This window comes from Anomaloglossus baeobatrachus, chromosome 2, assembly GCF_048569485.1.
Source record: "Anomaloglossus baeobatrachus isolate aAnoBae1 chromosome 2, aAnoBae1.hap1, whole genome shotgun sequence".
In the NCBI taxonomy this organism is placed as follows: Eukaryota; Metazoa; Chordata; class Amphibia; order Anura; family Aromobatidae; genus Anomaloglossus; species Anomaloglossus baeobatrachus.
In genome coordinates this window covers 195247435-195261110 of record NC_134354.1, presented here as the reverse complement: position 1 = coordinate 195261110, position 13676 = coordinate 195247435, and the positions used below count along the sequence as shown (strand labels likewise).

At 49.5% G+C, this 13676-nt stretch overlaps 1 protein-coding gene across 1 annotated transcript in view; it reads right to left on the bottom strand.

Moving 5' to 3' along the window:
- Nucleotides 1-13676, bottom strand: part of RAP1A (RAP1A, member of RAS oncogene family) — a 73923-nt gene that overhangs the window by 32917 nt on the left and 27330 nt on the right. Inside the window, exon 3 of the mRNA XM_075333594.1 lies at nucleotides 3557-3646. Within this exon, the coding sequence (XP_075189709.1) occupies nucleotides 3557-3613 (57 nt within the window). The 5' untranslated portion in view covers nucleotides 3614-3646. The remainder of the gene's footprint in view (nucleotides 1-3556; nucleotides 3647-13676) is intronic.

Genomic DNA, 13676 nt, shown 5'->3' with positions numbered 1-13676 from the left:
ATGAACTTGTCCAAACAGAAGCAGAGGAGATGATAATGTTCCCCTACTGCCTGTTTGTTCTGATCATTCTCAGGTTTCACATGGTAATGGGAAGGTCTCCTGTAGGTTTCATTACCGCTCTGGGGGAGGCCATACTGGAGACACTTCACTCCTTAATCATGACTGAGAGGACCTTAAATGTTACTGCATGTCAAGTGCATACATGAGGAAGAACCAGCCACCGGATGACCGGTGTCCTGTTTATCCAACAGTCCTCCAGGCTATAACCTCAGCAGTTTGTGCACTCGTCTCCCTCCGGCTTCTCACCAGCCTATAGGTAGCAGCCATAATATGGACCATCCGAGAACAGAAAGTAAAGTAACGGACGATGCAGGAGAACTTGCAGCAGAGGGTTTGCTTCTAGCTCCTGCTTTCTTTAGTCTCCATAGACCTTTATAAGCAGCAGCCAACATTTGATGTCAGTAATGTGAAAATAAACTCAAAGACAGATCAGTCTAAGAGGAGAAAAGCTAATGTCTCTGATAAAGCTATGCAAAGTTTTTTTTATTTTCATATGTTTTATTGATTTTTTTTTTTTTACTCCTTAACCCTTTGTTGACAAGCCCCTTCCAAGTAAAATGCATGCTGGGAGCGGGTGCATGGAACAGGGTCAAGAGATAGACCCCACTCCATTTCCAGCAGGTAATGTCCATCATGTACCTCTTACAGCAGCAAATACAGTAGCCCTCCGTTGGCTGCCGTCAATTTCTGACATCAGAATTCATAACACATGGCCCAGGGACATGACCAGCCGACTTATTGACCCCTTTAACACAATGGGTTGCTATGAGAGCCAGGGTTCTATGAAAGACCCATGCGCCTGGCACTGCGGCACTCCTATGAAGACCAGGCCGTGGATGGCCTTCATAGGACACCATGATTTTCACTATTTAGTGCAATACAATAGTACATAATGTAGGCTGTCAGACAACTACAGGTTCAAGTCTCCTAAAAAAATTAAGACAGATGCTCCTTACAACGCCGACAAAAATAAAAAATGTTTCATCCCTAAAATAAAATATAAAGAATGGAAAGGTGTAACCCCTTCACGACTGTTGACATATTTGCATCAAAAGTCGTGTCCCTGCCTTTCATACGGACTCGCACGCTGAGCCCTTATCTTTGCCTGCACATGACAGCTGATCTGATCTATATGTGCCTCCAACTGCGGCGGGGCCAGATCAGAGATCTACCCATGGCTGTTAATTAGTTAAATCCTGGTGTCAATCTCTGACAGTGGATTAAAACACGTGCCATTCCCTATTCCCATAGGTGCGACTGACATTATTGTGGGGCACCAATGGGTTGTCACTATGGTTGAGGTCAGCTAATGAGCAATGTCTGTCAAACTTCCTGTGAATGTCGGCTGCGAGCAGGTGTTCATAGGAAGTCCATGTTTCTGCTCTGTACAGCACAAGCGATAGACTTGCAGCTGCAATCGTCATACATAGTAAAAACAAATAAAAAAAGTGTAGAAAATTAGTTTTTCAGATCTTTAAAAACGTAAGTTAAAATCATCCTCCTTCTGCCCCCACTGAAAATTAAGAAAAAAAAAAGAAAAAAGAAAAAAAAGATTATGACTCTTGGAAGAAAGGAAGGGAGAAAAAAAACAAGTGCAAAAGAAAATGAAAAATCACCCATTCTGTAGGAGCTTAAAGTGAACCTGTCATCCGAAATTTAGCTAGAAACCTAAAAGTTTCCCCCTCTGCAGCTCCTGGGCTGCATTCTAGCAAGGTTCCTATAGTTTTTGTTGCCCCTTTTATTCCAAAATAAATACTTTACAAAACTTGTACCTTTTCGTATGCAAATTTCTTAAATCTTCCATGGTGGCGGGCTGCCTGATGTACGTTGCTGTCCTCCTGCCGATTTACGCCGCCCCCGAACGCTGAATTTCAAACCTCAGGACGCCGCCCCTGGGCGCCCGTGGTCACGCGCATGCGCTGTGCTACTGTAGCGGTGCCGTGCACTGCGTGCACGTGTGAACGCTGGTGACGCTTTTGCGCGGGCACCGACTGCTCCGTCCGCTCCTCCCATCTATTTCCTGCAGTAGGGCAAGATGGGAAGGAGGTGACGTCCGGTCATCTGGCCAGCGAGCGTTTGCGCAGAACGCTGGAGGAAGAGGGGAAAGTGCGGTCACGAGGTTATGGGCGGCACTTGCTGATGACACTCACAGCGCCGCCCATAACCTCGTGCCCGCGCAAAGTGTCACAAGCGGTCACACGTGCACGGCACCGCTACAGTAGCACAGCGCATGCGCGGGACCACGGGCGCCCAGGGGCGGCGTCCTGAGATATGAAATTCAGCGTTCGGGGGCGGCGTAGATCGGCAGGAGGACAGCAACGTACATCAGGCAGCCCGCCCCATGGAAGATTTAAGAAATTTGCATACGAAAAGGTACAAGTTTGTAAATTATTTATTTTGGAATAAAAGGGGCCACAAAAACTATAGGAAGCTTCCTAGAATGCAGCCCAGGAGCTGCAGAGGGGGAAACTTTTAGCTTTATAGCTAAATTTCTGATGACAGGTTCCCTCTAAAACGCACCAATCAACAGGATTTTCGTATATAAGCTAAAGCCAATGCTATACAGGCACTATTAGGCTGATTCTATACATACCTGTAGTGGTCAGCTCAGATGTTTAGGTTTTGAAATCCAAGAAAGTAAAGTTTATAAAATCAGCAGCTTTTTGAGTGACAGCAGCTGAGGACCAGATAATATCGGGGGGGGGGGGGGGGGGGGTAGCATAGTTACAATAGGAAAGTGTTGCTTCCTGGCATCAGCTTTGTTGGCTGAGGCCCTGCCCCTTCTGGTTACATGGGTATGAGATCCCCACAGGTCTGTGAAGTGAAAAGTTACAACAATTGTATAATACTTATTTTAACAGAGGGAGGGGATAACTATGAATAACCCCCCAGATATTATCTGATCCTCAGCTGCTGTCACTCAAGCATGCTGCCGATTTTATAAACTTTACTTTCTTGGTTTTGAAAACCTAAACATCGGAGCTGACCACTAATGGTATGTAGAGAATCAGCCTGATAGTGCCAGAATAGCACTGGCTTTAGGTTATATGCGAAAATCCTGGTGATTTACCTTAAAGGGAACCAATCTGAGCAGCTTGATATGGGGTGGGGGACATAAGCGACTGAAAAGTGGGGAGATATATTTTCCTGTAATAAGAAATTACATTTTCTATTGTCATTTGTAGTGTTGATAAAAAAAAAAACAATTTATGAGGCATTCAGAAGAAACTTTCAGGCGTTTGAGATTACATAAAAATTAGTGTAATTTATATAGGAAAAAAAAAGTTTAGTTTTCCATACTGCTCACATATTTGGTTTACAATAAAACATAGGGAACGATGAAAAAGTATGCCTGCGAGATCAGACTACATAGGGTTTGTTGGTAGTCTGTTACTATGGAGACGCCGCACTGCATAACAGCTGTAAACGCAAAATGACAGGCCAATCTGAGGACAGCATGGCAGAATCAGAGCGCTGTACATATAGATTTTCTTACCAGTGCAGATTTCCCGACTCCTCCAGAACCAAGGACCACGAGCTTGTACTCGCGCATTATGGTTTTTGGTTTGTCAAATACTGGTGAAAACTGTAAAACATAAAAAAAAGAAAAAGGAAAAATTAAAGCCATGTACTTAAAACACATTGCTTTACGGACAAATTTCCAATTAAAAAAATTCCATGGACACTTCTGGAAAAGATCTACCGTATTTTTCGCTTTATAAGACGCACTGGAATATAAGACGCACCCCAAACTTAGACATAAAAAAAGGTAAAAAAAAGAAAAATGGGGTCCGTCTTATACTCCGGTGTTCTCTTACCGGAGGGGGGCAGCAGTGGTGGTGAAGCGGGGTCACAGGAGGCACAGGTTGTGCTGGCAGGCGCGGCAGGTCAGTGGCAGCGGGGTCCGTGGTTGCAGGTGCCGTGGCGTCCGTGGTTGCAGGCGCGGTGGCATCCGCGGTGGCAGGATCCGTGGGGTCCGTGGTGGCGGCAGCAGCCGTGGCGTGTGAGCCGTGCAGCAGGCCGGTGCAGTGAGTGTCCGCGGTCCCGGTTCAGTGGTGGCAGCGGCGGCGGCGACTGCTCAGTGGTGGCAGGGACTGCTCAGTGGTGGAGTGTGTCCGCGGTCCCGGTTCAGTGGTGGCAGTGGCGGCGACGGCTCAGTGGTGGGAGTGGCGGCGACGGCTCAGTGGTGGGAGCGGCGGTAACTGCTCAGTGGTGGCAGCGGCAGGGACTGCTCAGTGGTGGCGTGTGTCCGCGGTCCCGGTTCAGTGGTGGCAGCGGCGGCGGCTCAGTGGTGGGAGCGGCGGCAACTGCTCAGTGGTGGCAGCGGCAGGGACTGCTCAGTGGTGGCGTGTGTCCGCGGTCCCGGTTCAGTGGTGGCAGCGGCTCAGTGGTGGGAGCGGCGGCAACTGCTCAGTGGTGGCAGCGGCAGGGACTGCTCAGTGGTGGCGTGTGTCCGCGGTCCCGGTTCAGTGGTGGCAGCGGCGGCGGCTCAGTGGTGGGAGCGGCGGCGACGGCTCAGTGGTGGAGTGTGTCCGCGGTCCCGATTCAAGTAATGGCGCCCGGAGCGACGCATGCGCAGATGGAGCTCTCATCCAAGGGCTCCATCTGCGCACGCGCTGACTCCCGGAGCAGCGCGTGCGCAGATGGAGCTCTCATCCAAGAGCTCCACCGGCGCCATCATTTGAAAGTGGGACCGCGGACAACTGGTAAGCTGCACAGCCGCCCGCCCCGCATGCACAGAGTGGCAGCCAGCAGGCTGCCCGCCCACTCTGCGTACAAGCCGCCGGGTACCTGTGCTTGCGTGCGGTGGCAGCCGGGTACCCATGGCTGTGTGCGGGCGGCAGATGGGTGACTGTGTGAGGGCGGCAGCCGGGTACCTGCACGGGCACCCGACTGCCGCTCGCACACAGCACCCGGCTGCCGCCCGCACACAGCCATGGGTACCCGGCTGCCACCGCATGCAAGCACAGGTACCTGGCTGCCGACCCCACACAGCACCCGCTGCCGCCCGCACACAGCCACGGGTACCCGGCTGCCGCTGCATGCAAGTACAGGTACCCGGCCGCTTGCATGCAGCCACAGGCACCCGCCCGATCGCCTCAGACAGGACCCCCCCCCCCCGCTACCGCTTTATAAGACGCACCCCCCATTTTCCTCCCAAAATTTGGGGAGGAAAAGTGCGTCTTATAAAGCGAAAAATACGGTATACAGCTAATGGCCGCTGATCTAGCTGATGTGGTGGAGAACAGAAAAGAGGTGGATCTAAACCCAATACCGGCGGCTGGAGAGCGCAATCACACTGTTTGTTTGGGGTCACAATGTTTTAACAAGAAAAATAAAAACAGCTGTAAAATACGGGACTTTTTGAAGTATTTTTTAAATAAATAATCTTTTCTATGTTTCAGTGTGTATGTATTAATAATTCTAGCATGTGTACCAAACGTTTGCCACATGCACAATAGGTTTTTTTTTTTCATTCAAATGCAGAACTTGTTAGTTAGGCTATGTGTCCTTGATAAGGACTCATTGAGTCTTGGATGCAGGAGACCGCCGCTGCTAGTACCCACAATCATGGATCAGTGTGTTGTGGTCTCCTCGCTGTGTTCTCCCTACAGAGGACGCATGCCAATTCACAGCAAACTACTGACATCCTGCGGCTTGGAAAGATACTCCGCAGGTCAGTGTTTGCTGTGGAAAAAAACAAGCACAGTGGGCACGGGATTTCTAGAAATCCATCCACTGTGCTTGTACTGTACAATGCAGCGTTTTGGATGCAGCTGAAGCTTGCAACATCCAAAGCGCAGCAAACACTGATCGTGGGCACGCAGCCTTATAAGCGGATTTTTAGCTTTTTTTATGCTGCTAATTTCAGACGACCCACCGCTGCAACATTATTTGCTATTTTTCAGCAGGTCAATATGTTTTCAGAAATGCAAAGCTGTTTTTCTCTTTTGACTCTCTCCTTGGAAAATGCAGCTTACTCTATGCATGGAGCTTTATTTTTACAGGCCATTATGAATGGGCCACCGTATATAATAAAGGTGGGGGGGGGGGATTAACGTTTGTCAGGTGCTATGAACAAAAAAACAAAACACTACTACTACTTGTACCAATCTGCATGGGGTCACATTGACCCCCCTGGTGCCAGGCAAGTTTAAAGGAACCCGGCAATTGATGCATGCTGTATAACCTACAGGCAGCATGCATTGGATACGGGCTGCATGATCAAAGCCATGTGTGTGACAGAAAATGCTGCCGTTAATATTATGTGCTGGCTCCCCCCGCCTGCTGACAGGGGGCTCACAGGTCACTCTCTACACATGCATGCAGGTAGAAACCTGTCACTCAAGGGAGCAGGCGAGGAGGAGCCGACAGGGACCCAGCTATCTGATTAGTCTTCCGTGTGTCTCAGTCACCGGCGGCTTATATTCTTCTCCGAAATGTCATCCATACATGGCGGAAACAATACAACCAGTGTCTGATATGTGCTGCCTCTGGGTCGTGCATAGTCATGAGTTGCATAAATCAATATATTGTAATGTTCAGTTCTGTATTAAAGTTTATACAAGGTAACTCCAGTTACTATTACATAAAGACAGTGCAAACTGCCCAGCTGTGAAATAAAGAAGCCACACGTAATAATAAGCTCCTATGAAGATATATGGCTTTTAAGGATTTCTCAGAGGACTCGTCTCGTCTTTGCCAAGTTCATTCCTCCATGGCCCGGCTCCGCAGCATTATGCCTTTTTATGGCAATCTCCCTCCTTATAACATCGGAGATCCTCTCCCCTCCTGCTCCTCCCTGACAAATAAGGAGAACGACAGAGCCGCAATAAACATCTTTGTTCCCATGTTTATTCTGCAAACTTTATTCTATCAATCATTTGATTTCAGTTGTATGAGTAAAATTGCCTCCCCGCTCCATAGGTGCACTAAATTAGGGGCTTGTAAAATAAACAGGAGAGATGGGCTTCCTAGAGGTGGCACCGATCATTAAGAGGAAATCGGACAGACAACTACTGCTGAAACTAGTGCTATGGCTCTGCAGGTTCTTGTACAATAGAAATGGAACTAATGAGCCAGGAATAAGAAGACCATTATAACTGAAATGTGGAATAAAAGTGCTGGGGTCACCAAGATGGTCTAAGGGTACCTTCACACTTTAGCGATGCAGCAGCGATCCGACCAGCGATCTGACCTGGTCAGGATCGCTGCTGCATCGCTACATGGTCGCTGGTGAGCTGTCAAACAGGCAGATCTCACCAGTGACCAGCCCCCAGCCAGCAGCGACGCGCAAGCGACGCTGCGCTTGCACGGAGCCGGCGTCTGGAAGCTGCGGACACTGGTAACTAAGGTAAACATCGGGTATGGTTACCCGATGTTTACATTAGTTACCAGCTCACACCGCTTAGCTGTGTGTGCAGGGAGCAGCGCACACTGAGCGCTGGCTCCTTGCTCTCCTAGCTACAGTACACATCGGGTTAATTAACCCGATGTGTACAGCAGCTACATGTGCAGAGAGCCGGAGCCGGCAGCACAGGCAGCGTGAGAGCTGCGGAGGCTGGTAACTAAGGTAAATATCGGGTAACCACCTTCGAACCAGGGCTGTGTGTAACGAGCAGCGATCTCGTAGCAGGGGCCAGATCGCTGCTCAGTGTCACACACAGCGAGATCGCTAATGAGGTCACTGCTGCGTCACAAAAAGCGTGACTCAGCAGCGATCTCGGCAGCGAGCTCGCTGTGTGTGAAGCACCCCTAAGAGAAGAATGGCTATAGAAAACGGAGGCCACAAGTTGGGCAAAGTGAGGCCTGCAGGCCTGATCTGGCCCTCTGCCTGTTCCAGTCCAAATCAAAACAGTGGACCGTGGGCCGCACCATGCCCTCTGCTGCTGCCCGCCACCCTATGTCACCGCTATCCGCGGCGTGGATAGCGGTGAATGTATTGGTGGAGGCGGGCACAACAATATTAACACTAGAAGTCCCAGAAATTTCGAGCTCCCCCTGAAGTCCCGAAAGAGGGTCAAATGACCCTTAGTCCAACTGAATAAAACTAACTAGAAACTAAATGGCTAAACTCAAAGGAAAACAACCTCCTGTGGTGCGATAGTAATGGCCTTAATTACAGAACAAAAGACGGTGATTATAGGATGTTAGATAATGGGTTCTAAAAGGTAGAAATGTTAAATGACCCCTCTCTGGGACTTCTAGTGTTAATGTTTTAACTCGGGAAGAGTTCAGAAATCAATATTTTGTGGAATAACCATGATTTCTGATCACTGCTTTCATGCGTCTTGGCATGCTTTCCACAAGTCTATCACACTGCTTTTGGGTGACCTTATGCCACTCCTAGTGGAAATATTTAAGCAGTTTTTTGTTTGATGGCTTGCGACTATCCATCTTCCTCTTGATTACATTCCAGAGGTTTTCAATGGGGTTCAGGTCTGGAGATTGGGTTGGCCATGACAGGGTTTTGATGTGGTGGTTCTTCATTCACACATTGATTGACCTAGCTGTATGCCATGGTGCATCATCGTGTTGGAAAAAAAAAAAAACAGTCCTCAGAGTTGGGGTACATTGCCTGAGCAGAAGGAAGTAACTGTTTTCCAGGATAACCTTGTATGCGGCTTGATTCATACGTCCTTCGCAAAGTTTAATCTGCCCAATTTCAGCCCTGCTGAAGCATCCCCAGGTCACCACCGATCCTCCTCCAAATTTCACAATGGGTGAAAGACACTATGGCTTGTACACCTCTCCAGGTCTCAGTCTAACCTTTAGACGACCAGGTGTTGGGCAAAGCTGAAAATTAGACTTATCAGAGAAGATTACCTTACTCTAGTCCTCTATGGTTCAATTCTTACCGTTTTTGGCAAACTTCGGCCTGTATCTCCTTTGCTGGTCATTGATGTAAAGGCTTTTTCTAGCTTTACATGACTTGAGCACTGCCTCTAGGAGCCTGTTACGAACTGTTCTTGCGTTGCATATACAAGGTCTACAGGGGAGCTCATACTGCATATACAAGGGTACAAGGGGGGGGTGGGGGCTCATACTGCACATACAAGGGCTATAGGGGGGGCTAAAACTATATATACAAAGGCTACAGGGGGAGCTCATACTGCATCTGCAAGAGCTACAGGGGGGACCCATAATGTATCCACAAGGGCTACAGAGCAGGCCTGTGGAGTCGGAGTTCATTTTGGTGGAGTCGGAATAAAGGACCGACAGACTCCTAAAATATATAATAAATTGGGTACAATAGTTCAATGCAGAATGTGCTGAATATTTTTTCATAGAAATTTGGAAGAGTTATGAAATGTCCTATAAATGGCTGTTCTATTCCTGATCTAAGGCTACATTCACACAGCTATTTTGCTGCGTTTTTTAAGGATATGTTTTTCAGCTGCCAAAGCAGATAAGCTTTTTTTAAAAAAAACGCATCACCTGAAAAGGTTTTTGCGCTCATAGTTTTCAAATTTCTGGCGAACCCTCGGGTAACCCTAAATTAAGGTCAATGGGGGGGGGGGGGGGGCTCATACTGTGTTATCCACAAGGGCTACGGGGGGGGGGGGGGGGGGGGACGGCTCATACAGTATCCACAAGGGCTACGGGGGAAGCTCATGCAGTATCCACAAGGGCTACGGGGGAAGCTCATACAGTATCCACAAGGGCTACGGGGGAAGCTCATACAGTATCCACAAGGGCTACGGGGGAAGCTCATACAGTATCCACAAGGGCTACGGGGGAAGCTCATGCAGTATCCACAAGGGCTACGGGGGAAGCTCATGCAGTATCCACAAGGGCTACGGGGGAAGCTCATACAGTATCCACAAGGGCTACGGGGGAAGCTCATGCAGTATCCACAAGGGCTACGGGGGAAGCTCATACAGTATCCACAAGGGCTACGGGGGAAGCTCATACAGTATCCACAAGGGCTACGGGGGAAGCTCATACAGTATCCACAAGGGCTACGGGGGAAGCTCATACAGTATCCACAAGGGCTACGGGGGAAGCTCATGCAGTATCCACAAGGGCTACGGGGGAAGCTCATACAGTATCCACAAGGGCTACGGGGGAAGCTCATACAGTATCCACAAGGGCTACGGGGGAAGCTCATACAGTATCCACAAGGGCTACGGGGGAAGCTCATACAGTATCCACAAGGGCTACGGGGGAAGCTCATACAGTATCCACAAGGGCTACGGGGGAAGCTCATACAGTATCCACAAGGGCTACGGGGGAAGCTCATACAGTATCCACAAGGGCTACGGGGGAAGCTCATACAGTATCCACAAGGGCTACGGGGGAAGCTCATACAGTATCCACAAGGGCTACGGGGGAAGCTCATACAGTATCCACAAGGGCTACGGGGGAAGCTCATACAGTATCCACAAGGGCTACGGGGGAAGCTCATACAGTATCCACAAGGGCTACGGGGGAAGCTCATACAGTATCCACAAGGGCTACGGGGGAAGCTCATACAGTATCCACAAGGGCTACGGGGGAAGCTCATACAGTATCCACAAGGGCTACGGGGGAAGCTCATACAGTATCCACAAGGGCTACGGGGGAAGCTCATACAGTATCCACAAGGGCTACGGGGGAAGCTCATACAGTATCCACAAGGGCTACGGGGGAAGCTCATACAGTATCCACAAGGGCTACGGGGGAAGCTCATACAGTATCCACAAGGGCTACGGGGGAAGCTCATACAGTATCCACAAGGGCTACGGGGGAAGCTCATACAGTATCCACAAGGGCTACGGGGGAAGCTCATACAGTATCCACAAGGGCTACGGGGGAAGCTCATACAGTATCCACAAGGGCTACGGGGGAAGCTCATACAGTATCCACAAGGGCTACGGGGGAAGCTCATACAGTATCCACAAGGGCTACGGGGGAAGCTCATACAGTATCCACAAGGGCTACGGGGGAAGCTCATACAGTATCCACAAGGGCTACGGGGGAAGCTCATACAGTATCCACAAGGGCTACGGGGGAAGCTCATACAGTATCCACAAGGGCTACGGGGGAAGCTCATACAGTATCCACAAGGGCTACGGGGGAAGCTCATACAGTATCCACAAGGGCTACGGGGGAAGCTCATACAGTATCCACAAGGGCTACGGGGGAAGCTCATACAGTATCCACAAGGGCTACGGGGGAAGCTCATACAGTATCCACAAGGGCTACGGGGGAAGCTCATACAGTATCCACAAGGGCTACGGGGGAAGCTCATACAGTATCCACAAGGGCTACGGGGGAAGCTCACAGTATCCACAAGGGCTACGGGGGAAGGGGTGGGGGAGGAGCTCATACAGTATCCACAAGGGCTACGGGGGAAGGGGGGGAGGGAGCTCATACAGTAACCACAAGGGCTACGGGGGGGTAGCTCATACAGTATCCACAAGGGCTACGGGGGAAGCTCACAGTATCCACAAGGGCTACGGGGGAAGCTCACAGTATCCACAAGGGCTACGGGGGAAGCTCACAGTATCCACAAGGGCTACAGGGGAAGCTCACAGTATCCACAAGGGCTACGGGGGAAGCTCACAGTATCCACAAGGGCTACGGGGGAAGCTCACAGTATCAACAAGGGCTACAGGGGAAGCTCACAGTATCCACAAGGGCTACGGGGGAAGCTCACAGTATCCACAAGGGCTACGGGGGAAGGGGCGGGGGAGGAGCTCATACAGTATCCACAAGGGCTACGGGGGAAGGGGGGGGTAGCTCATACAGTATCCACAAGGGCTACGGGGGGGTAGCTCATACAGTATCCACAAGGGAGCTCATACTGTATCCACCAGGGCTACAGGAGGTGGCTCATACTGTATCCACAAGGGCTACGGTGGAAGTTCACATTATCCACAAGGGCTACGGGGGGGGGGGAACTCATACAGTACCCACAAGGGCTACGGGGGAGGGGGGGGGTAACCACAAGGGCTACGGGGACAGTATCCACAAGGGCTACGGGGGGGAGCTCATACTGTATCCAGAAGGGCTACAGGAGGGGGCTCATACTGTATCCACAAGGGCTTTGCACAATATTCGCTCTACAGTGTTTCTCCTTTCAGTGTATATACAGGGGGATGTCAGCATACTTAATTCTTCTCAATATTAAATGACAATTTATTAAATATTGAGCTGAATTAATTTCAATCTATTGTTTCGGCCATCCACCCCAGTTAGTGTCTCATGTGGCCCCCTAGGGAAAATTAAATTGCCCACCTTTGCCCAAGTACATAAGAATTTCACAGTCCTTGTCATACTCAAATGGAAACCCAAGGGTTGTTTTCGCTTTGCTGGAACTTCTAGATATACATTTTTTTTCTCCACACTAGAATTGGTAATTTGTGATCCTTCCATGAGAACAATCTGTTACTATTCACATCTAGTGCATTGTTCTCGTTCCCGAGGACTCCTACATTACATTTTCCAACAAATAGTGCAAATCTGCAAGACAAACCATTACTGTGTCTGTAGCACAAGAATGCTCGCCTCTATCCTAACACCTAATAAGCCTAGCTTAACCCATTCAGGAACAGCATGGTTTTGGAAAACTACTCAAAATATTGTTAAAATTAAAAGGGTTTTTGTTATAACGTTACTTTTCGGCAGTAGAGCTGTGAGATGGCTTTTTTTTCCCCTACCGCTTGGCTCCCAGTAAAGGCCTTCAAGATGGAGTAATGACATTGCCCTTTCCTCACCTGACCTAAACCCTGTTGAGAACTTGTGTGCCCTTCTTAAATTGGAGATTTACAGTAAAGGTACTCTGTCGTGGCTGGTGCTTCGCCAAAAGTTGATTGAAAAGATTAAGAAACTGACAGACTCCAAAGATGGAAGGCTGATGACTTATTGAAAAGAAGGATGGCTATATTGGTCACTGATACATATTTTTGTAAATGTCAAAATATATTTTGCATCCTTTCTTGATTGACGTGATGACACCCTCTGTCATCCTCCTCGTTGCATTTTCAAATTTCGCACCTGTGCAGTTAGGTCCGCTCGCGCAGGCGCAGTTTGCTCTGCCATATCGCAGGCAGAGCAGAAAACAGCTGCCCTTGCTCACGCCGGTGAGCTAAATGCGCAGGCGCGAGATGATGGGCGGGTACGAGCATGGCACTGGTGAGGTCAAGCACAGCGCCGACCTCACCAGCGTCATGCGCGTACCCGCCCCTAATCTTGCGCCTGCGCATTTAGATCACTGGCGCGAGCGAGGGCAGCTGTTTTCTACTTTGCCAGCGATATGGCAGAGCGAACTGCGCCTGCGCGAACCAACCTAAGTGCACAGGCGCGAGATTTGCAACGAGGAGGATGACGGTGGGCGTCATCCCATCAATCAAGGAAGGAGGACTGCGATCAGTGGCAGGAGGGAAATAAAGGGGCAGAAAATGAGCCCGCCCATCTGGCCAACCAACGTAATTGGCATACCTAACGGCTAAGTTTTATAAAGTTATTTTTGGGGTCTGGAAGGGGAGTCAGGGCCAAGGTGCACCCTCATAGAATGCAGCCCAGGAGCTGCAGAAGGGGATTCTTTTAGTTTAATAGGTAAAATTCTGGCGACAGGTTCCCTTTAATCTTTAAAAATACAAATTGCCTAATTGTGCACAAGTGTAAGTGAT